Source organism: Zalophus californianus, chromosome 6 (assembly GCF_009762305.2).
Source record: "Zalophus californianus isolate mZalCal1 chromosome 6, mZalCal1.pri.v2, whole genome shotgun sequence".
NCBI classification, from domain to species: domain Eukaryota; kingdom Metazoa; phylum Chordata; class Mammalia; order Carnivora; family Otariidae; genus Zalophus; species Zalophus californianus.
Genome location: NC_045600.1, coordinates 146,568,582 through 146,591,977, shown reverse-complemented (window position 1 = coordinate 146,591,977; position 23,396 = coordinate 146,568,582). Strand labels below are relative to the sequence as shown.

Here is a 23,396-nt window from a genome sequence, read left to right as displayed (position 1 = left end):
TTAGGATGATGAGGCCTCACGGTGTCCCATCCCACATGTTCCTTTCACAACATGCTGTGGATGCTTCCCATTCACAGGCCCTGTGTCCCCTTGCCTTGAATCCGGGTGGGCCTGTGACAACAACAGAAGTAACGCCGTATGACTTCCAGCGGTTGGTCATAAAAGATGATAGATGATAGATGTCTTGTCCTCTTGGGATGGTCGTTCTTAGAACATGGAGAGGTGTTCTGCCACCAGCCCGGACGAGGTCCCAGCATCCCCTGCCAGATACGTGAGTGAAGATTGCTGCCGGTAGTTTTAGTCCTCAGTCACTGAATTTACACCAACACCCAAATCAGCTCCCAACCAGGGGCCCAAGCATTTGTGGAGCAGAGACCAGCTGTCCCACTGTCTGAATTTATACTTGCAGAATCCATGAGATACTAGTGATTGAGATTTAAGCCACTAAGTTTTTGGTTAAATTGTCACACAGCAATATACACACCTAGAGTTTTTATCTGCCTTTAAAAAGGATGGACGTAGGTTGGAAAGATTAAGGATAAGAATGCCGGAAAGTAAGGTTCTTCTGCAGCCTGGAGGGGATAAGAGCCCGGACAAAAAAAACCACTTGCAAGAGCAGAGTCTTTGCTGTGTGCATAGGGCACTGATCCCCAAATCTAGAAATGGGTTTTCTCCTCAGTGGTTGCAAAGACCAGAGACTGACTCTTGTAGAAATGCATTCATTCCAGCAGTTTATTAAGGGTGTGCTAGGGGCCTGGCATGGAGCTAAGAACAGGAGATAAATACTATTCAATTTATGCCACCAAAGACGTGGGTGGTTTTTTTTTTTTAAGTTTGTTTATTTTCAGTAATCTACTAAATTTAGTAATCACCCAATGTGGGGCTCAAACTCATGACCCCAAGATCAAGAGTCACAGGCTCTACCGACTGAGCAAGCCAGACAGCCCTATGCCTCCAGAGTTTAAAACTACACAGAACTGACTGACTGGAGATAAGCTAGGACAAACACCAACTGGTAAACTACCAATGCCAGGCAGTGAGTGTTTAAATATCAAGATAGTGGCCAGCAATATTTGCATTAGGAATTCAGTGAAGGAGAACCCAAGTAACAAGGAGATCTGTAGAGTTTCACGTTGTAAGAGAATGAACAATGGTCTGGGGGTGAAATCCAAGATTCTGTTCATTTTTCTGGTCCCCAATTTCCTGAAGAGTCAAGCTAAATTAAAAAAAAACAATGGGAGCGCCTGGCTGGCTCTGTGGGTTTGATCTTGGGGTGGAGAGTTCAAGCCTCCCGTTCGGGGTAGAGATTACTTTAAAAAAATAATGACAAAATCTTTTTTTTTTTTAAGATTTTATTTATTTGACAGAGAGAGACACAGCGAGAGAGGGAACACAAGCAGGGGGAGTGGGAGAGGGAGAAGCAGGCTTCCCGCCGAGCAGGGAGCCCGATGCGGGGCTCGATCCCAGGACCCTGGGACCATGACCTGAGCCGAAGGCAGACGCTTAACAACTGAGCCACCCAGGAGACCCAGGAATGACAAAATCTTATCCACAATGCCTTAAATTTCAGAAGTGTAAGTGCTTTCATGTGAGTGATCTCATTTGATCCTGATATAAAGGTGCTCCCGCGCGCATGCGTGGTGGGTGGGAGGAGAGGACTGGGACCCTAGCTCTGTAAGTAAATTCCTTATTTGAAAATGGGGATTAATCATTGCATTACTTCTCTCGGGGATTTGTTGTGGAGATGAAATGAGATAATGCATGTAAAATACTGTGATGTAATAAGTAATACAGTTTGGTTTTCGTCCCGGTTCTGGCACAAAGCCTCTAAAACCCTTGTAATCTCCTAAATGGTAGGGGAGAGAGGAGTGTCTTTGTTATTCATCATAAACCCCTATCAACTACACCTGAATTTCCTCTAACGAGGCGACTCCACAGACAGAGAAGCAGTGGTCGTTCACATATATTGAAAGAGACAACACTGAAAGGGTGTTTGAATGGCCAGGCTTGTAGACTTGAGACGTCTTAGAGAACGGACAAACCCACAAGAATAAGTCAAGAGCCATTTAATAAATCATACGAAGGGAGACATGAAGAGAAATCAGCGAAGGAAACAGAAGTATAATGAACGTCAAGTACACGGTGAGCTACGGTTCACCAACATTACATACTCATATGAAAAGAACCATAAATGAGAGCGATTTTAAAATATCTGCTTAGAGACTTTCTTAGTGTCAATCTGAAAACTAACTGTGATGTTTAGGTACCTCACTCAGGAGTTGGGGGCCTTGCCCAGAGGTCTTTCTTGGCTTCCTCGCAGGCCCAGTGTCTTCCAGCATCCACCTCTAGAGGTCCAGTTTCAACTGCCCTCTCAAGCACATTAACACTTTTTCTTATGAACACTGTCTGTATCTTAGTCTGTGCCTTATCTTCTCACACCTTTCTCTTAGCATACTTTAATTTTGCAAACATCCTTTGAAACCAGGGGGAAAGCGCTGTATCAGGTATAAAAAAAAAAGGGATGAGAGACGAAAAAATAGTTTGATGTAGTCTCTGCCCTCCTAGGCTACTGACATACTCCATGATACCAAGTGACGTGCCATAACGAAGACAAGAACAGTGGGGTTCTAGAGAAATGGAGCGACGGGAGGAGGCTTCACAGAATTTGTGCTGTGTTATCCAGGTGCCCGTTATACGCCCAATTTTTAAAATATGTGAATCTATCCATACACGTGTGTTCCTTTCAAAGTTTAGCACAGGGACTCAGCTCAGGGCTGGAACAGTCCTTGAGAGACGATCTGACTCCAAACATCCTTCTGCATGTTTTATACACGAGGCAAGCTGGACCCCCAGAGAGACGCGCCTGCTCAGGGGGCACTTGCGTAAATTTAAAGAGCGGTCGTGAGATTGCTTGAAGGCCTTTGTGGTTTCACGGGCACTGGCCTGTTCCATCAGTTCATTTCTCACTGTGCAGGGAAATCCTGGGTAGAATTAGATTTGGTCGCCTTGGGTTTTTCATGATCGGAGTTCATGTGAAGGTTCCCAGGTCACATGGAGACCCCAGAGTCGTAGGACCTGGCAGTTTCAAACCAGATTTCTTCCACAGCCTTCTGGCCCATGTCAAACATCTGCTGCAAGTGCTTCCACCCGGTTTTCGCGGTAGTCATGAGATAGTCTTTGTTCTCTGGATGTAGCTGGCAAGAGTACGCAGCGATGACGAGGGACTGGCAAAAGCGACCGCACACGAGTAGAAACAAGGCGCTCCTCTCTACGGGCGTCAGTGGGATGACGCTCTCAAACCCCGCAAGGACGTGACCTCCCACGTGTACGGGACTCTTGCTCTCAATCATCATGTACATGATGGTGATGGCCGCTTCAAACACATAGTAGCCATAGCTCATGTCGCCGAAGTCCAAAATCCCAGACACTCGATATATGGCATCTCCAAAGGCTGACTTGCTGGACTCCACTAAAATATTATGGTCATTAAGATCTCCATGATTGATACCTACAAGGAGAAAAATCAAGCCATGGACAAACGTTTAATTCCCCAGTTCCTTCTCTGCCCATTTCCTGTTTCTCGGGCATGGCCACTCAAATGGGATGAGCATTCAGAGGTACAGTCAAACCCTATTCTTCCTGAAAGGAAAGAATTTCCTCTGAAAGGGGGAAAAAGCAGTTAATTTCAATGGTTGTATTTGCTTTCACTTCTAATCAGTATAAGGCCAGATGATGCAGGTTGTGGTCGTTGCAAACACCTGGTTCTGACTGCTAGCAGAGTGAAGGGAGAGGCAGAACTGCCCCAAACCAGAAATATTTAAAAAGAATATACATATGTTTATATTATTATATGAAACAAAGAGTCCTAAGGGCACCTGGCTGGCTCAGTCAGTGGAGCATGCAACTCTTGATCTTGGGGTTGTGAGTTTGAGCCCCATGTTGGATGTAGAGATTGCTTGAAATAAAAAAAAATCTTAAAAAAAGAAAACAAAGAAGAAGAAAAAGAAAGAGTCCTAGAATGGGCCAGATGTGTCTTTATTTTAACCTAGGATTTCCAAAAAAAAATTTCTGATGACAAATAATTCTGAATTTTCCCAGTCTTTTGATTACTAGATTAGATGCTGATATCTCAAGTTAGTACCACTCAAAGTGGGGGTCTGTGGTCAGTGCAGGTCCACAAACTCTTACTAGTGTGTACGAGATAAAAACAGAAATTGAGAGTGTTTATAGCAATTTGTCATCTAAGAGCATGACCAGTGGACGTATCCCATTAACAGTATATAGACCAGTTTGGTGTTATTGGATTCACATGGTAAGTCCTATGTGGTGCAAGCTATGAACCTGTCATGAACAGTAGGATCATGCAGCAGGCTGCAGTGGGTTGGGGAAAAAAACCATACCTGTCTTCTATCAGGAAGAGTCTGAGAAATTCTGATTTAAAACCCTGGCTAAGGATTAGGAAGAGATGAGGGCGTCCATAAGCATGAAGCATTTAGTCATGTACTGTATGATAAGTGTGTCATAGAAAGTCCATAACATTCACTTCTGAGTATAATGCCGAATTCTTCTATGTGACTTGGGATTGTGTAAATCATGCTTAAGTAATTTAGCACAGTGGGTAACATGTAGAAACAATGAACATTATTGTAAACCACAGATTCTAGACTATACATTTGTGAAATTGGGAGGCATTATACAATCGATGCTATGTCATGGTTTCACTGGCAATGTTTTTTCTCCCTTAGAGGTAAAGTAATGGTGCATCTTATACAGTCAAATGGGATTTTAGAATCAATGAAATACGTTACTTCGTGAATGCAATCTGTATTTATGCAAGCATTTTATTGCTTCTATCCACATGTCCAATGGCCTATCAAGAAATGATAGAGCTAGTTAATGCCTGGGGAAAAAATGACAAAAGTTGTTGAATTTGAAAATTAAAGAAACAGTAGGTGTTATGATCAAGATGCCAGAGTGAAGTCATTCTTTGATACATAGTAATGATGAAAATAAAAAGAGAAAATAAAGATACAGCCAGCCTCAAAAACAAGATTGATCTATATACTAAAACACAGAATAGGAATGCAGCCACAGGTCTGTCTCCTGTGCTCCAGGTCAGCAATGTGCTTTACCCCTTTGGGAGAACCGGAACTGGAAGTGCTACCTGCTGGGTGCAGGAGAAGGTTCACTACATGATGCGAAAGGCAGTGGAAGACCTTCCAAACTCATAAAAGGATGACAAATCTGCTCCCAGTCCACTGGTCAGACTGCTGTGGGTCCACAGAGGCAGAAGGACAAAAGCAGAACCTTGAAACCAAATGCAAAACTGGGCTGCTGTGTGAATACATTCTGTGTCAAGTCATTCTAGTTACCAAAGTCTTTAGTTCAGTTTTGAGTTAGTTTCTTTTTTTTAAGATTTTTTTTATTCTTTTTTAAGTAAACTCTACACCCAACATGGGGCTTGAACTTACAACCCCAAAATCAAGAGTCGCATGTTCTACAGACTGAGCCAGCCAGGGGCCCCTCAGGTTAGTTTCTTTTGGCTCTTGCTCATGGTGCCTTATTTCCTTGTGTGCTGATATACAGTATGTTCTCTGGACACAAGGCAATGATTCTAGAAAAATAACCAGAAGAACTACTATGAAGCAGGCGATGGGGATTAATGAGTGCACTTATGGTGATGAGCGCTGAGTAATACACGGAAATGGTGAATCACTATCTTGTACACCTGAAACAAATATGACACTGCATGTTAACTATACTGGAATTAAAACAAAAAATAATTTAAACAATTTTTTTAATTAAAAAAGAACTTCTAAAACTGGAAAACATAATGAAAGAAATTAAGAATGCAGTGGGTGGGTATAACAGACTAGACATAACTTAAGAAAGAATCAGTAAACTAGACGACATGTTAGAGAATTATCCAAAATGCAGCATGGGCACAGAAAAAATGAAACACACACACAAACACAGACACACAGATGAGAAAAGACAGAAGATTCAGTGAGAAGACCGAACATGAACTTAACTGGAGCTCAAAAGGAGGAAGGAGAATGGGGCTGGCAAGAATTTCCCATAACTGATGGAAGACAATATCCACACACAGATTTTAGAAACCCAAGCATATTAAGAAAAAAAAATCATTTAAGAAAAAGAGAACATCCTACAAGAACCCCAAAGGGAAAAGGCAGGTGGTCTTCAAAGGAGCTGCAGACCGACAGCTGACCTCTCAGCAGGAATGGAGAAGCTAGGAGACACTGGAACCCTAAAACCCAAAAACCCTGAAACCCAAAGTCCTATAGGCTGTGAAAATATTCTTCAAAAATGAAGAGAAAATAAAAACATTTTCAGACACATAAAATCAGAGAATTAACCATTAGAGAACTGCACTAGAGGACACTCTAAGGGAGGTATTCCAGGCAGGAAAAAAATGACACCAGGCAGAAAGCTTGAGGTGCTGAAAGATGTGAAACCAACATATGAGTAAATCTAAACAAACTTGGCTATGAAACAAAAATAATAACGTATGGCCATGTGACTTTTTTTGGCCCTTGACATATGAACAGAAGTGACATCACTTCAGGGCGGAGACATAAGAGAAGGTGTACAGTGTCTTACATTCTCTTTCCCCAACTACAGCAACACTCTAGTTGGTGAAAGTTCTACGCATCTGGATCCCAAAGTGAGAATACATAGAACAGAACCCCGACCAATCCATGCCGGACATACAGCTGGACTTGGAACTAAATCTTTGCTATTGCAATCCACAATAATTTGGGGGCTATTTGTTACTGCAGCAGAACCTTGCCTAGCTGATACACAGTGTGGTTTGGGAACAGAGACAGGTAAATAGAACAGGGGAATAAAATGGAGAAACCCCAAAAGATTTGATTTATAGCAGAGGTGGTACTGCAAAACAAAGGGAGAAAAGATAGCTTTTTAATAAATGTTGGTGAAAAAGTTACCAGCCATATAAGAAAAATTTACTCCATATGTAAATTTTAGAGGCTTATAGACCTATAATGAAAGGCAAAAACTATAACACCTTAGTAAGATAACATAGGAGAATATCTTCCTGACCACAAGGTAGGGAAAAATGTCTACACAAGGCACAAAACACTAACCATGGAACAGAAGATGGATATGTTTGAAACCAAGAAATTAAAGACTGTTCATCAAAACACATCATAAAGAGAGTGAAAAGGCAAGCCGCAGAATGGGACAAAATATTTGCAACACATATAACCAACGAAAGATTTGTATCCAGAAAATATTTTGAACTTCTAAAATCAATGAGAAAAAAATCCCAGTAGAAAAACTGACAAAAGACTTGACTAGGCACCTCACAAATGAGTTTATCCAAATGGCCAGTAAATAGGGAAATGTAGAGTAAAACCACAGTGAGAAGTCACTACGTTCACATCGGATTGGTGGGAGTTAAGATGTCTGATGACAGCAGGGTGTAGAGCAGCGAAACTTTCACCCTCTGCTAGCAGAGCGTACGGTCGTGCAACCGCTTTGGAAAACTGACGTCGTATCGTAATGCTGGGTGTAGACGCGTCCTATGACCTAGCAGTCCTACCTCGGCATGCATGACATCATATATCCAATAACCCAGATGAGAGATGAGGGCAGCTTGCGCCAAGCGGTAGTAGTAAGGGTGGGGGAAAGTAAAATTAGAACTGGTAGAATTTGACTGCATGCGAGGTGTGCAAGAAAAAACCAAGTTAAGGCTGCCAACTCCCAGGTTTTTGGCTAGATCAATAAGGTGAATGGTGGATACCATTTTAATGAGACGAAGATGAGTTGGGGGTGCAGATTTGAGGGGGGAAATCAACTCTGTTTTTATGCTACCACCTTGCATTATGTTTACACAAAGTAAATGCTATGGATGGAATTGTGACTGCCCCCCCAACAATTCATATGTTGAAGACCGCCCCCCCTGCAGTGTGGTGGTATTTGGAGATGGGGTCTTTGCGGGGGTGAGGCCCTCATGATGGGATTAGTGCCCTTCTAAGAAGAGACACCAGAGAGCACGGTGCTCTCTGTCCACCACATGAGGACGCAGAGAGAAGGTGGCTGGAGCCTGGGAAAGAACCTGACCGTGCTGGCACCTTGACCTCAGATTTCCAGGCTCCAGAACCGTAGGAAGTCTGTGCCTGCTGTTTAAGCCCCACCTCCGTACCCATACTTTGTGATGGCAGCCGGAGCTGAGCACAATTGAAAGCAGAGGCAAGAGTGAGCTTGCTGCCCACGTCAGGCTTGCTGCAAGTGCCCCTTCCTTCCTTGTCCTTTGACCCGTGCTTCATGCCCCATCAAAGGCTGCTTCCACCCTGGAGAAACTGTCGTCCACGTCCGTAAGGAGATACGCATTAGTGTGCTCACCAGAGCCCGGTGATGTAGCTAAAAAAATGGGAACCAACCTAAAATTCTATCAACAAGAGAAGAGACCAAAAATAGCACAGTACGTTCAAATAAACTATGGTACATACATGCTGTGGAATACTATTCAGCAGTTAAAATAATGAACTAAATGAGCTGGAACTACGTATATGACATGGATCAATCTGGAAAACACGTTGACCAAGAAAAGCAGGTTGCAGAACAGTAACACCGTCTGATACCATCTGACAATGGAAAACATGCAAAACATTACTGCACATAATTTATGAACATGTATGTAGTAACGCTATTAGAACATGTGCAAATTCCATAGGGAGGAAAGAGGTGTGATCATGTAAAGTTTAGAGAAAATTTCAGATGTGGAAATTTTATGGGAAGTAAGAGTACTATTCTTTAAAAACCAGCAGGAGCAAACACGGCAAAATTATAAGACTTGGTAAAACTAAGTTGTATCTTCACACTTTTCTGATGCTCTGAAACTTGACAATTTAAATAGCAAGAAAAACACTTACTTGATCAGGGGGATACTCACACTCTCGAAAATGACTTAGTTTGGTCAGGATTTCATCCTTGAACAGCTGAATGACCTGTACGACAATCTCCCGGTTTCGGTTCTGGCCCAAGGCATCCAGATATTTCTCCAGAAGAGGAACGTTTTTCAGATTCCAAATGAAGTTCTCCCGATGAAGACTACTTAACTGTGGGTGATGGAATTTCTAAATCAAAGACAAGAAACTCTCAGAGTCTGGACAGTTAAGAGCGACCACGAGGGACAGCTGGGTGGGCGAGAGACCGCCCTCCCAGGCCTGGTCCGACGTGCTCCGTTAACCCCCCACAGGATGGTGCTGACTGCACATCTGAGCAGGACCTCGTCACTCTGAGAGCACGTCCCCATCTCGCTTGGTCCTCGCAGCTGTGTGATGGGGCTTCCCCGGAATCCCAGCAGGAGTTGGAGACAGTCAGAAAGAACTCTGTTCTCCCCAGACGGCCTGCCCCTTGTTACCTGTCTGCCCTCACCTTCCACTATGTTCGAGGACTCTCCTGCAACCACAATGGCCTCCCTGCCATCCAAGAACACGCCTGCACACCTCCACCCCATGGCCACTCCGTCTGAAGCTTCAGCCCTCTCTCCAGCTCCTCATATCCCTCTCCTCCGCTGGTGTTTTCTTCCCAAGCTCTTAGCACGTGTTGCTAACACTCTCCAGAGTTCACCCTCTGGCCTTACCGTCTGTCCTCACTGGAACGTAAGTCCCGTGAAGGGCCGGCACTCCGTGTTTGGTCTGTCTGTTCGCCCCCTGCACCTACCATGGTGCCTGGTTCACAAAACTCACTGCTCAAGCCATAGTTGCTAAATAAATGAATGTTCTCTGGATAGAAAATTCTAGAATGGCCAGGGCCTTTAGACTTGGGCCACTCTATCTGGAGTTCGAAATGGCTCTGACCATCACTGCACAGAAGGGGAAACTGAGTTCTGGATGATCAGGTGAGTCAGTACTCACCGTGGGCTGAGGGAGCACCTGAAGGCGCCTGGGCGGCCACCCAGCAGAACACCTTTCAGTTTGTTGGACATGACTTCTCATGCAAGAAAGATACGTTACGGGACAACCCAGGAGACAGGCACCACATACAAAGAAAAAGCAAGTCTCTGAAAACAGTACGTGGACTATCACACATGATGTATTCTGGTGTTCTGTATTTTATTCTACTTCTTTAAAGACGTTCCTCTCAATTGACTTTAACATCCATTCTCTAGACCCCCACTATCACCACCATGTCCTTGCTAAGTAGCCTTGGTTGGAGCACCTCGTGCAGGGGGTGCTTTTTTACGCCTGAACAGCTCTGCGAGCTTCCTTTTGCTGAGCTGAGCTCTGTCTCTGCACCAGCGTCCGTGCCCCAGGCTCCAGCGGTGACCTCGGGCCGTCTCCCACCTGACCGCCGCCACATAGTCCCAGATGGCCCTCCTGCCCCCCGGAGTCTCCTCCTCTGCAGAGTCAACCTTCCCAGCGCCAGGTTATCCTCATGTGACACGGCTTGACCCTCCTGACCACACGGCGTGTTGAGGGCCAGTCCAGGTCACAGGAACATTCCGCACAGTAAGCACAGAAACACTGCTAGAAGCTGTGCTTTGGGGGTGTAAGAGTGGACATGACAGGGAAGAGAAAAATGTTCACCCCGTTCGCACTGTTGGAAAGCTTTACCATGCGTATTTCTTACTCTCATTTTTTAAAGAAAGTACAATAGAACGCTGTTGTCAGGCTTCTGAGGGAGCACCGGTCCACCCAGGGAAGGTTCTGGGTCCACTCCTAAAATGGTGGTGCTGTTAGCCATGCAGCCCGCAGGAGAGGGTCCGGGCTCCGGAAGGAGAAGTGGGAGAGGACCTGGATCCAGCCCGGGGGTCAGACACGGCCGGGTTTCAGCAGGCTCTACTGCTTACTATCTCAGGATCTGTCTCCTGAACAGTAAAATCCGAGCATCAACAGCAGCCTCGCAGCCATCTTTGATAAACGAAGACATGCAATAAATAAAGACCTCAGACGTAATGGGTGCCCAGCACAGGTTTGTGGAATGTGGACGTTGCAGGTTCTGGCCCTCGGTGCACCAAGCCTAACGTCGGAGGGTGTCATCACTACGTTAAATGTAAACACCCCAGAGGAAGGGCACAGACGGTCAGACTGGATGAACCAGCAAGACCTCACATACCCTGCCTATGAGAAACACTTCCAGTACACAGACTGTGACGGAGAGCCACCAAGAATTTCCTCCACTCGTTCCCCGGAGATTGTAAACATCGAGTCTCTGGGACAGATAGCATAACAATCTCCTAAATCTTACTGCCGCCCCACCCCTTCTCTCAGCTCCTGCTAAGGCTCCACCTTAATCTTCTAAAATCTCAGCCAGAGGGGAAGAAACTGTGGGCAGGCTGACCCGGTAGCCATGAGGGGGGCACAGCGTGAAGTCAGTGGAGGCTGGTGAGCTTTCCTCCAAGGCATGAAGCCTTCGCCTCCACAGATCTCAGCCCCTGCCAGTCCCCATCTCTGATACTCCCCCTCTTCATCCCTCTGCCCTTTGTTCTAGGCTACGGAGGCTACCTCGGGATAGCCTCGGGATTGATGTCGGGGGAGAGGGCTGCCTCCCTGTGCTCCGGGCTGTGTCCCAGGAGACACAGGTTAGAATCCATGCCCTGCTCAGCCCCTCCTTCTCCCATTGCTGAACATTAAATCAATCACCAAATTTGGTTGGCTCTGTCTCCGAAATATATCTTGAACCTTTCCTTGGTTCAAGCCTTCAATCAGCTTTTATCTGATTATTCATTCGCTTCCTAGATGCATTCCATCCAGTCTGGCTCTCTGCCAATCTGTTCACCATGTCGGTCCACAAAGTGCTATAAAGTCGAAATCTTTGCCTGTTTAAACACTCTCCAGGCTAGGCCATGTGATGTGATGAGCACTGGATGTTATATAAGACTGGTGAATCACTGATCTCTACCTCTGAAACTAATAATACATTATATGTTAATTAATTGAATTTAAACAAAAAAAAAGGAAAATAAAAATAAAAACCCTCCAAGCTCCCTAAACTCCTTAGTATCATACATGATAATGTGTCTTATAATCTGACCACTGTACATCTACAATTTTGCTCCCTGTCTCGCTCTCTTGGAAACCAGCAGCCATGTGGTGAGGACGTTGGGCCATCCCGGAGGATGAGAGGCCACGCAGAGAAGAACCGCAGCCCCCCACCCCCGGGGCTGAGCTTCCCGCTGAGTGTGGCTCCATGCGTGACCCCAATCCACACCCCACAGAGCAGAAGATCCACTCAACCCACAGAGACATGAGAAATAAATCCGTGTTTGAAGCCATAAGTTTTGGGGTGGCTTATTACACAGCAGCAGATAACTCGCACACAGCTCAGTAAGGCCAGAGACAGGAGGTCCAAGTTCAGAAGTCCCAAGAGGAGGAGCATGGGGAGAGAGGGGGTCAGGGGACATTTCACAGAGGGGGTGATGCCCGAGCCATGGGCTGAAGGACACGCGGAGTTTGGCTAAGCGGGGAAAGGTCCCGGTGGCTCAGAAAATGGCACGTGCACAGATGTGTGAGACAGAATGGCCCCATCGGGGATCCACAAGGAGGGACGGGGAGAAGCGGTGGAGGTGGGGCACAGACGGACGGGTGGATGGAAGCCCTGAGGGGGCGCAGGCAGGACGGGGCTCGCGGGGCCTCACACGGGGACCTTGGCCTCCACGTTGAAGCAGCGAGAAGCCACTGACGGGTTCCCGTGGTCGGATCAAGAATAAATTAGAGGAAAAGCATGAATGCAGGGAGGCTACGGTGGTGAGTGAGGACAGTCAAGGCAAGAACGGAGGGCCGATGGGCCAGAGTGGTGTGAAGTGTGGAATGAGCGGGATTCACGAGGGACTGGAAATGTTTTGCTCATACAAACTACTTCTTAGCATGTGGTGTGTGTCAGCTAGGACGGGGGACCATTACTCTTCCCCCAGAGCCTGGCACGTCAGAGGGGAGTTGTGGGCGGCTCCAGGGAAATACCTGTCATCCACGGTATCGCTTCTACAGAACAGAACACCTGAACATGCGCCATTCTGCCCCACGTGTAACGGAGCTGCGGCTTCACCACACCTCGCTGGGTGACTGTGAGTACAGACTGCTTTCAGGGAGCAGCACAGAGAACACCAGGGCTGTCTAGAAACGTGGGCAATCTGCCAAGACACCAGTGAAGCGCAGGCCTGGCCAGAAAGAGGCCTCGCAGCCGTGAAATTCTCGCATCGGCGGCCCTATTCCCTTCCCAACGCCCCTCAGGAGGCACCAGACATAAGAGGGGAGTCTGACCCTGGGTTTATTCGTTAAGTAAAATAAATCAAAATTAAACAAATAAACAATTCTTATAAACAAGCTAAGCCTGCCACGTCCTACCTGCAGGGTCTCATCCAGTTTGCCAGCGAGCCTCCCAATCTCATACAGCAGCTGGGGGCTGCTGGGGATCTCGGCAACGGGTCTTCCCGGGAGGTACGACAGCAGCCTCACCAGGTAGCCTGGGACTCCAGAGCCGCCATCTGGATGGATGCAAGCACATCCTGTCAAGTGTTCTCAGGAAAACGGCCGGGGGCTGTCCTGCCTTGGTCATTATGACCGCGGGGAATCACAGAAGTCACAGAACAAGAGCAATACACGTGCTTCACTGCAGTGAGTCCGCAGGACTCCATGAAGTGGGGCCGGACAGACGGACGGACCCCAGGGCACCGGAGCTGGCCACGCGCACACCAACAGCGCCGCAGCCGCAGCCCTAAACATCAACCGCCTGCTGCAGAATGGGGCTAAGATGCATTTCATGTGTTTCCGTTGAGGACAGTGTGATAGGAGGAATGACAGCTTCCGAGGCTCCTGCAGGGGCCAGCTGGGAAAAGCCTGAGGGTTGGCACAGGGCAGAGCTCCTCCTCGGGGACGGGCGTGGGCCCCCGCTGTTCAGAGTGATGCAGAGCAAGACAGAATGGGTGACCAGCTCAGCAGGATCTCCAGCCTTTAAAATATTTCAGGACTGCTCTGCATTGACTGCAGGCTCATCTTAGAATGTTAGCATTTAGAGGGAAAAGGGTCTGAGTCCCACAGATGAGGAGTGCAGTCTTAGGAATGTGAAGTGGTGTGCCCCAGGTCACCCACACAAAAATGACAGAGCTGGGATCGGAAATCCCTGATTTCTAGTTCTCTGTTCCTTCTGCTATTCCACAGCACCAAAATACACAAATGGTCTGATGAGTAAAAATGTTTAATTATTTTTCTATTAAAAAAAAAAAACTTCCCCTAACTCCATGTGCCCTTAGTGACGCATTCATCAAGTCCTTTCTTTCTTTTTAATTTATCTGAGAGAGAGAGCGAGAGAGAATGCGTTCAGGAGGGGCAGAGGGAGAGGGGGAGAGAGAATCTCAAGTGGACTCCCGGCGGAGCGCCGAGCGTGGAGCCTGACATGGGGCTAGATCCCATGACCCCGAGATCAAGACCCTGAGATCACGACCTGAGCCACCCAGGCTCCTCAGTCAAGTCCTTTCTTAAGGTGAAGAGTCACAGCAGATCCGGGCTCCAAATACTTCTGAATCAGAGCCCCCAATCTGCACTTTGGGGATGCTGTGCTTCCCCGGGGCCACTGAAGAAATAGCCACTTCTACACTTGGAGCTACGAACCCATTCTCGGTATTTCTCCTTGTAGCCAAAATGCAGTAATGTATGTGGACAGGGATGACCAGCGAGCTGGTGGGCTCTTACCTACGGACACGAGGCAGGTGAGGTTGCCTCCCGTAGTGTGACGCACAGAGGCTGTTGGGAACCCAGCAGCTCTCAGAAACATGGTGACGTGATTCTGCACTTCAATCAGCTCTGGAGTTTTGCTGGACTCGGTGTTGCTTATTTTGAGAACGTACTCAGTTGGCCCATCTGTAGTGTCTTTGGTACTTGAAATGCACACATGAAAGTTTTGGTCATCATAGCTAGGAAGCGGCTGGATCTTGGAAACTTTTAACCCAAATACCGATTCCACTAATGCAGAGGCTTGTACGTCACTGAAAGTAGGTTTGGCAAGAGCCTGCGATTGCTGATCATCTCCACGTGACATTATGTCTAGGGAAAACAAACAATCTAGGAAGAGGGCACACAATGAATACATTTACTTAAATGGTTTTTCTTAAGACAGGCCCATCGTTTTGCTCAATATTGATTCCATACTACTTATTAATTTTCACTCATAAAGTTAAAAAAATCAAATTACTAAATGGCATAAAGAAGTAGGTGTTTGGGCAGGTGAATAAATATTTTTTTAAAGATTTTATTTATTTATTTGACAGAGACAGAGATAGCGAGAGCAGGAACACAAGCAGGGGGAGTGGGAGAGGGAGAAGCAGGCTTCCAGTCAAGCTGGGAGCCCGATGCGGGGCTCGATCCCAGGACCCCAGGATCACGACCTGAGCCGAAGGCAGACGCTTAACTGAGCCACCCAGGCGGCCTGTGAATAAATATTTTTGTATCATAGATTACTTTTAAACTCACCTTGCAAACAGAAGGTAGGAAAGCACCTGGCATCCCCTAGCCCAATTCCTGCCCCGCTCCCCCCAGCAACCGTATTCACGGGGAAATCAAGGTCGCCACGGGTGAGGCACCTTGCCGAGACACACCAAGTTACAGTAAAGACTCCGCTCTCAAGACTCCTAACCCATGGGGGCGCCTGGGTGGCTCAGTCGTTAAGCGTCTGCCTTCGGCTCAGGTCATGATCCCAGGGTCTTGGGATCGAGCCCCACATCGGGCTCCCTGCTCTGCGGGAAGCCTGCTTCGCTTCTCCCTCTCCCACTCCTCCTGCTTGTGTTCCCTCTCTCACTGTGTCTCTCTCTGTCAAATAAATAAATAAAATCTTTAAAAAAAAAAAAAAAAAAGACTCCTAACCCATGGTTCTGTCCCTTTGACTACGTTACCGTCAGCTTGGGGCTAAAACATAAGTTCAAATACAGTGATCTTACTCTGTTGTCCACAAGTTCTTCTGAGTTACAAGCTCACCATCTAGTTCACCGCACACACTTCCAGTATAGACGTGTGGGCTGGTGCTCAGAGCACCGGAAGAAGCACTGGAGGAGATGCCAAGATGCACTTAGGGGGCCTCTGGAACACAAGGCAAGTTAGCTCAGGGTCACAAATATCCTAACAGTGAAACACTCAAAAGCTGTTCAAAACAACCATCATGAGGCAGTTATAGACTGAGAATGCCAAAGAACCCTGACCTCAGTAGAATCCTGAGTACATGAATTAATACTGAACTGACTCAGTTTGCCTTAAATTGTAAAGACTAAGTTTTCTACAGCCAAGCAGAATAAGGGCTGGAAATAAAAATTATGGGCAGTTTTATGGGGCTGCCTGGCTGGCTCAGTGGGTAGAGTGTGTGACTCTTGATGTCGGGGTTGTAAGTTTGAGCCCCACCCGGGGTACAGAGATTGCTCAAAAATAAAATCTAGGGGTGCCCGGGTGGCTCAGTCAGTTAAGTGCCTGACTGTTGATCTCAGCTCACGTTTTGATCTCACGGTTGTGAGTTCGAGCCCTCTGTTGGGCTCCACATTGGGTGTGGAGCCTACTCAAAAAAAAAAAACTAAAAAAAAAATGCACACACTCAGCATCCCTCAAAAGCACCTATGTGATACGGGTACAGCAGTGCAGGGCTTCTGAATATACTTCAAGAACCAAATACTGAAGTTCCTTGCATCCTCACTTCCCTCTTTTTCCAAAATAGCTTTACTCTAATCCTCCCTTCATACTAAATGGTAAATAACTAATAACATCTTGGGGGTGGGTTGCATTTCAGGGCATGATTCTGATTGCTGTTCAAGGGATGTAGTGTTATATAAGAACCTCAACAAGAGTTAGCTCTTTCCACAGAAATCAGAACAGCTACTGCTTCTGGCAGGAAGCTGGGTGAGGAAACTTTCCGGAGGAACATTTCTACATCTCCACTATGCTTTGGCCACGTGGAAGTATACATTTGTCAAAACTTAAAACTTAAGTAAGCATAAGATCTGTGAAGCCCACTGCTTGTAAATTTTACCTTAAAAAAAAAAAAAAGTCCCTGTGAGACATTGGCAAGGACAAGGGGCTGAGGGTGGGTGGGGTGTTAGGACTTTCTCAGAGCTACCAAAATCACACTGTGCCCGTGAATGTCTAATCACTTCCGGTCTATGAAAGCCAAAGCTCACCTTACTCCAGCAAGGAGAGGGGGATAAAATTCAGGGAGGAACCCCGGGGCTGTCCCATATGACCCCCTCCCTGCCTCAGCCCCGAGTCTATTGCCTGATGACTCAAGTGATGACAAGACTATTAGCCAAGGGGAACCTGGGGGGCTCAGTCAGTTAAGCATCTGCCTTCAGCTCAGGTCATGATCCTGGGGTCCCGGAATCAAGCCCCACATCGGGCTCCTTGCTCAGCAGGGAGCCTGCTTCTCCCTCTCCCTCTGCCCCTCCCCCTACTTGTACCCTCTCTCTCTGTCAAATAAATTTATGTGTGAGAGAGGGAACACAAGCAGGAGGAGTGGGAGAGGGAGAAGCAGGCTTCCCGCCAAGCAGGGAGCCCGATGCGGGGCTTGATCCCAGCACCCTGGGACCATGACTTGAGCTGAAGGCAGACGCTTGAGCCAAAGGCAGACGCTTAATGACTGAGCCACCCAGGCACCCATAAATAAATAAAATCTTTAAAAAAAAAAAAAGAATATTAGCCTAAAATGCCATTCCCCTCCCCCTCCCTGCCTGCCTAGATCCTCTTTCCCAAAGTGATTTCTACCCCCTGGAAGCCTGCGACCAGCCCCTCCCACCACTGGCCAGTTTCCACCACCGTCATAGTGACTGCATTCTTGCCAATCACTTCTCATGTTTACTTTCTGACCAGAATATTTGCTTTCTGGTTTTGTTCACTAACGATGTTGTGACAAAGCCTGAACGGGGTTTCAAAACATAATCCTTACACTGGAAACTTCTGGGAACCAACATATCCTATCACACTGTTTGGGCTTTAAGACTTGACAAGAAATTTTAACATTCCTTCTGAAGATTTACAAACTGATATAAGGCCAGTATTCGCAATACTTTAAATTCAAAATACTTGAAAGTTTAAATCCAAGATGAATTGGATTCATAGTTTTTCAACTCCTAAAGTGTTAAGGATGTCAGAATAATTCAGAATTTGACATGAATTATAAATCCTTAAAGATAGAAGGAACATAGGAGGCAAGTTGAGGTGGCCAGTCTCCCTCCCAGCCTAGAAAATGTTCCCAGACCTTCCTCGAATGGGGCTCGCGAAGCCTCTGAAGGAGTGGAAAGCAATGTTGGCAGCTCTCGCCATCAAAAGACAGTCTGGTACATAAAAAGTAGCTGTGCTGGTCAAATGTGTATTACCACAATAAAAAAAAATTGGAGGGAAAAAATTGTTGCTCTGCCGGGAGAAACGAAACGTATTTTAGTCCCAGCTATGCTGCCAAGACTCCGAAACTGTGGACTAGTCACATCTCCACTAAATAGGAGTTGGACAGATCCACCCTGAAAGTCCCTTGAAGCTCTGACTTTCTATGCTTCTACAGTTCTTTCTTTTTTAAGCTTAAAATTGCCTTTTTTCTTTGTATATAAGGACTCAAATTATGAAACTAATGGCACAGATCAAGTCAGCTCCTGAAAGTAAATGAACACAAAGAAAGAGATGTGTTTGTCAGAGTCATCTGTGTCCCCGAATGTCTGGGGTGTATGGAGGGGACAAGGAAGACAATCCAAAGCCTGGAGGTGCTTGGTCTACACTTGCTGCCAGAGGGCTTTACTGAGCTTCTCAGAAAACATCCAAGAAGCAGATGTTTTCCAAGCCGAACGGGCGACCCTTGAATCCCATAACCTTTGTCCCACACCCAGTGGGTCTGGACCTTCAACTCTGCCCTGTGTGCAAGGCATCCAGGAGGAAACACACGAGTTATTCTGGGTTCTCCGCCCTCCTGGCCAGATGTTACAAAGTCTGGTTAGATTCTACTCAGGATGCCCTGCACACATGCCCTTCTCCCACGATGCTTCTGCTCCCTCCTCACAGGACGAACAGCGGGGTCATACCCAGGGAACGTTTATGCCCCTTGTGCCCAGCCCAGGGTCCCACCCTGGGCCGCCGGAGGCTCCGGGGGTCCTCCCGCTGCGGCAGGAGGGCAAGTGGGATGAGCCAGGGCCACGGAGGGGCTGGCGACCCGAGAGGCAGGAAAACGAGAAGGCGGGGGCCCAAAGGTGAGGTGGCTGCAGCCCCGGACCCCGTCCCCACGCGCAGCCGCCCCTCCGCCAGGGTCGTCACGGGCGAGTCGGAGGCGGGGGCGCACGGGTGAGGGGCTGCAGCCCCGGACCCCGTCCCCACGGGAGAGTCGGAGGCGGGGGCGCACGGGTGAGGGGCTGCAGCCCCGGACCCCGTCCCCACCCCCAGCCGCCCCTCCGCCAGGGTCCCCACGGGCGAGTCGGAGGCGGGGGCGCACGGGTGAGGGGCTGCAGCCCCGGACCCCGTCCCCACCCCCAGCCGCCCCTCCGCCAGGGTCCCCACGGGCGAGTCGGAGGCGGGGGCGCACGGGTGAGGGGCTGCAGCCCCGGACCCCGTCCCCACGGGCGAGTCGGAGGCGGGGGCGCACGGGTGAGGGGCTGCAGCCTCGGGCCCCGTTCCCACGGGAGAGTCGGAGGCGGGGGCGCACGGGTGAGGGGCTGCAGCCTCGGGCCCCGTCCCCACGGGAGAGTCGGAGGCGGGGGCACACGGGTGAGAGGCTGCAGCCCCGGACCCCGTCCCCACCCCCAGCCGCCCCTCCGCCAGGGTTCCCACGGGCGAGTCGGAGGCGGGGGCGCACGGGTGAGGGGCTGCAGCCCCGGACCCCGTCCCCACGGGAGAGTCGGAGGCGGGGGCACACGGGTGAGAAGCTGCAGCCCCGGACCCCGTCCCCACCCCCAGCCGCCCCTCAGCCAGGGTCCCCACGGGCGAGTCGGAGGCGGGGGCGCACGGGTGAGGGGCTGCAGCCTCGGGCCCCGTTCCCACCCACGGCCGGCCCTCCGCCAGGGTCCCCACGCCAGTGCGGGAGAGTCGCACCACAGGGACCCCGGTGGACCCCCAATGCTGTCGGGGCGGTCCCCGCTCTCCCCTGCCAGCTCACCCGCAGCGACCCGCGATCCTGAGGCGACACCGCTCTCCAGCTGCCCTAGATCCTGCCCTGGCCCCCGCCAGCCAGAGCCCGCGAGCCCCGACTTCTGATTGGCCCCTCGAGATCCCCCGCCGCCAATCAGCGCACAGTACTGGGAGGAGAGGCTGGGCCGCGGACCGCCCCGCCCCGCCCCGGCCGGCGGGATCGGGCATCTGATTGGCTTTCCACATCCCTGCCCCGCCTTCTCTAGGTGGTCACCCACTCAGAATCCGGCTACCTCTTACGAAATTGAGATTCATGTTTCTGATTGGCTCTTCGAGATTCTGCCCCGCCCCCTGGCGGACAGCCACTCGGCCGGCTTTCTGCTCCTGAATGGCACCTGCAGTTGGGTCCAGCGCCCCCCGCGGCTCTGCGGGCGGTTTCCCCCGGGATTCGGGGCGTCCTGCTCTCTCTCCCCTCGCCTTGCGTCCTGCTGCCGCTGGAGCCCGTTCCCCGGGGCCGCCTTCGCCCGCGCGGCCCGAGGAGGCTGCGCCGGGTCCCGCCGGGAGTCCTGCCGCGGTCCACACGCCCCTTCGCCCAGGCCGGCGGGCCGAGCAGCAAATGGGGGCGGGGGGCGACGGGGCGGCCCCGGCTTCCCGGACCGGGGCCAAGGTCGGGCCCCAGTGCCAAGAGCGGGGCTGGCAGTCGGGCCGGAATTCCTGCCCCGGCGGCCCGGTCCTCCCCTGCAGGAAACCGCCGGGTGCCCGCCGGGCGGGGGACCCGGGGGTCGGGGCGCCAGGCAGGACTTCTCGGCGGGCCGGAGCTGTGGCCTGCGGTGCGTCTCCGTGGTTCTGTCGGTGCCCCCCTCCTCCGGTGCGGGTACATCACCCCCCTCCCCCTGCGGGTACAGCACCCCCCACCCCCTGCGGGTACAGCAACCTCCCCCGGGGGGGTCCACGTGGGACCCTCTGGTCTGGTCACCTAGGGGTTCCCCAAGCCTCTGTCAAGCTGGCCTCCTTCCCGGGTCAGTGAAGTTCTTCCCAGCTCCGCTCTCATCTCCAAGGATGATGGAGGCCCCCGGGGCTTTCTTGTCTGGAAATCCCTGCAGGGTGTCAGACCAACTTTGATTCCCATTTCCCACAACCCGAACGTGACTCCTACTGGCCTCTCAAGGCCCTCAGCCTGCTGTTCTCCAGACAGCTCCTGACTTCCCTCCACGGGTCTGTCTACTCTCTGCTCTTCTTGGGATGAGGGGATGGGGGTGTAGACTGAACCTGGAAACTTGAGAGATGAAGAGGCAGGGCTACCAGGTCCACACCAGCCCCTTTCCACCCACAGTGCCTTCTTTAGATAGACTGTTTTGTAACCTGCCCTTTCATTTTTTTTATTTTTAAGTAATCTCTACCCCCAGCGTGGAGCTCGAACTCAGGAAGGCTTGCAACCCGAGAGGCAGGAAAACAAGGAAGCGGGGTGCACAGGTGGGGAGGCTGCAGTCCCGGACCTCATCCCCACCCGGCCCTCCGCCAGGGTCCCCACGCCAGTGCGGGAGAGTCGCACTATGCTTCAAGGACTGAGCCAGCCAGGTGCCCCCCCCCTTTCATTTTAAATGCACAACTCTTTGTCTTTAATAATATCCTCATACATAAATCTTTTGTGCATTTCTAATGATGTCCTAAAAATACACTGCTCGGTCATATTCCTGAGTCCAAGAGAATGAACATTTCTAAGGCTTGTAATACATGCTGCCAAATCATGTTTTTCCTCAAAATGACAATACTGGATATCCTAGTGAAAAAAGCACCAATCTGGTAAAAAGATCCTGCCACTGTTGGATTAACAATTGTTAATCCCCACCTGGCCACCTGGGACAGGTAAGTAGTGGCTCTCAGAGATCAGTGATCAACACCTGGAGGGAAACAAAATGAACCATTTGCAGACGTGACTTTATAAAATGTCCCATAACATGTAACAGCCCGGTCTCCTTTAACTGTCTGTTGCAGGTTGCTTAAAAGGGACATCATCATCACCATACAAGCACATTCTGTGGGGACTTACTTGTGTAAGAGATGTTGCAGTTTTGAAGTTACACTAAACACAAGCTTTTTTACAGAATGGTATTTTGGAAAATGTATCAGACAACTCACATCAAATCAAAACAAACAGGCTGCAGCTCATCTAATTTATAACTAAAACCCCGAAGTGGCATCAAGGGAGAGCTGTGAACACTGATGACACTTCCCTGGACTCCGGTATTCTATCAGCCCGTGTCGGCACGAGCCTTTGTAATGCACACTTCACAGAACACGGAATTGCAATCTTCAGAAAATTCTTAGTAACGTACCAATCTTGGTTTATAAATACCAAAATCTCTACCCCGAATGTGGGACATGAACTCACGACCCTGCGATCGAGTCGCATGTTCTCCCGACCGAGCCAGCCCGGCACTCCTATGAATACCAAATTTTAATAAACTTTAATTGCTCACTTAGGTTGCTAGTAAGAGTGGTAGAAAGGGCAGATATTTTTAGGTTACACACCATTGTTCCAGGATGAAGGCGCACGGCCCTGCTCCCTGCTCTGGCAGACTAATGAGCGGCCATCGGGAGGAGGAGGCAGCTGATCCCAACATTAAGAGGCTCATGAAAACATAGCATCTCCATCCTGCCTCCTCAAGAAAAAGCCATTTCCTCCTGTAATTCACAGCTAATAGCACAAGACCACCAATTTCAGTCCCAGACGTTGACTTTAACATAAACTACCTGCATACGGAGATCATGGAACGGAGGTTACGTGCAGTTCAACTGTGGAAGGACCAGCTCCTTCATTACATCTGTATGTGATGTGTAGGTGCAGCAGAGTGCTTTAGGACACACAAATTAGGGGGAACCAGGACCAGGGGGTGATTGTAGAAATAACATTTTCAGCGTGATATAAAGTCTATTTAACCATCCAAATGCAGCCAAGGGGGACGGGGTTGCCCAGCACAGTAGACTGTCCCCATCTCATGCATGTTCAAGAAAAGGCTGCCCGGCTAGCTATTATCTGTACCAGGGATCCTGCTTTGGGTGAGAGAACAATCTTTTCAACTGTAAAATGTGATTCCACGGACCCAAGAACCCGTTGGGACAAGACTTGCATGGAGTTCGACTTCCCTCATGCTTCCCACGAGGCTACCCTCCTGAGATAAGGGGCCCACGATCACTCTGGTTTCCACTCCCATTGGCCCCAGACTAGCAAGAGGGACAGGGATGACCACGGCTCTTTCTGGCAGTCATATCGGGAATGACTAACCTCGCAACATTTACATAAACATCCCTGAACAGGAATTTCTGGATGCCGTC

General features: G+C 49.3%; 1 protein-coding gene across 6 annotated transcripts; it reads right to left on the bottom strand.

Annotated features, from left to right (window-relative positions):
• Positions 1–2,051: 2,051 nt before the first annotated feature.
• HYKK (hydroxylysine kinase) lies at positions 2,052–20,470 on the bottom strand. Of its 6 annotated transcripts, none has more exons than XM_027572596.2 (6): positions 20,089–20,133; positions 15,920–16,058; positions 14,679–15,047; positions 13,335–13,474; positions 8,939–9,122; positions 2,052–3,508 (listed from the first exon to the last, which is right to left on the bottom strand). In XM_027572596.2, the coding sequence occupies exons 3-6, from the start codon at positions 15,022–15,024 to the stop codon at positions 3,048–3,050; spliced, it is 1,131 nt and encodes a 376-aa protein (XP_027428397.1). In that variant the 5' UTR covers positions 15,025–15,047; positions 15,920–16,058; positions 20,089–20,133; the 3' UTR covers positions 2,052–3,047. The 6 variants fall into 6 exon arrangements, with proteins under 6 accessions (XP_027428397.1, XP_027428398.1, XP_027428394.1 ...); XM_027572597.2 differs by having other exon boundaries at positions 14,679–15,029; XM_027572593.2 differs by lacking the exons at positions 15,920–16,058; positions 20,089–20,133 and adding an exon at positions 20,354–20,470.
• Positions 20,471–23,396: the final 2,926 nt, after the last annotated feature.

Coding starts and splice junctions, on each gene's coding strand:
- HYKK (XM_027572593.2), bottom strand. CDS start 20,375: ATGAATCTCAATTTCGTAAGAG. Junction 9,123..13,334: donor AACTGGATGAGACCCTGCAG/GTAGGACGTGGC, acceptor TCTTTGATTTAG/AAATTCCATCACCCACAGTT. Junction 3,509..8,938: donor ACTAAGTCATTTTCGAGAGT/GTGAGTATCCCC, acceptor TTCTCCTTGTAG/GTATCAATCATGGAGATCTT.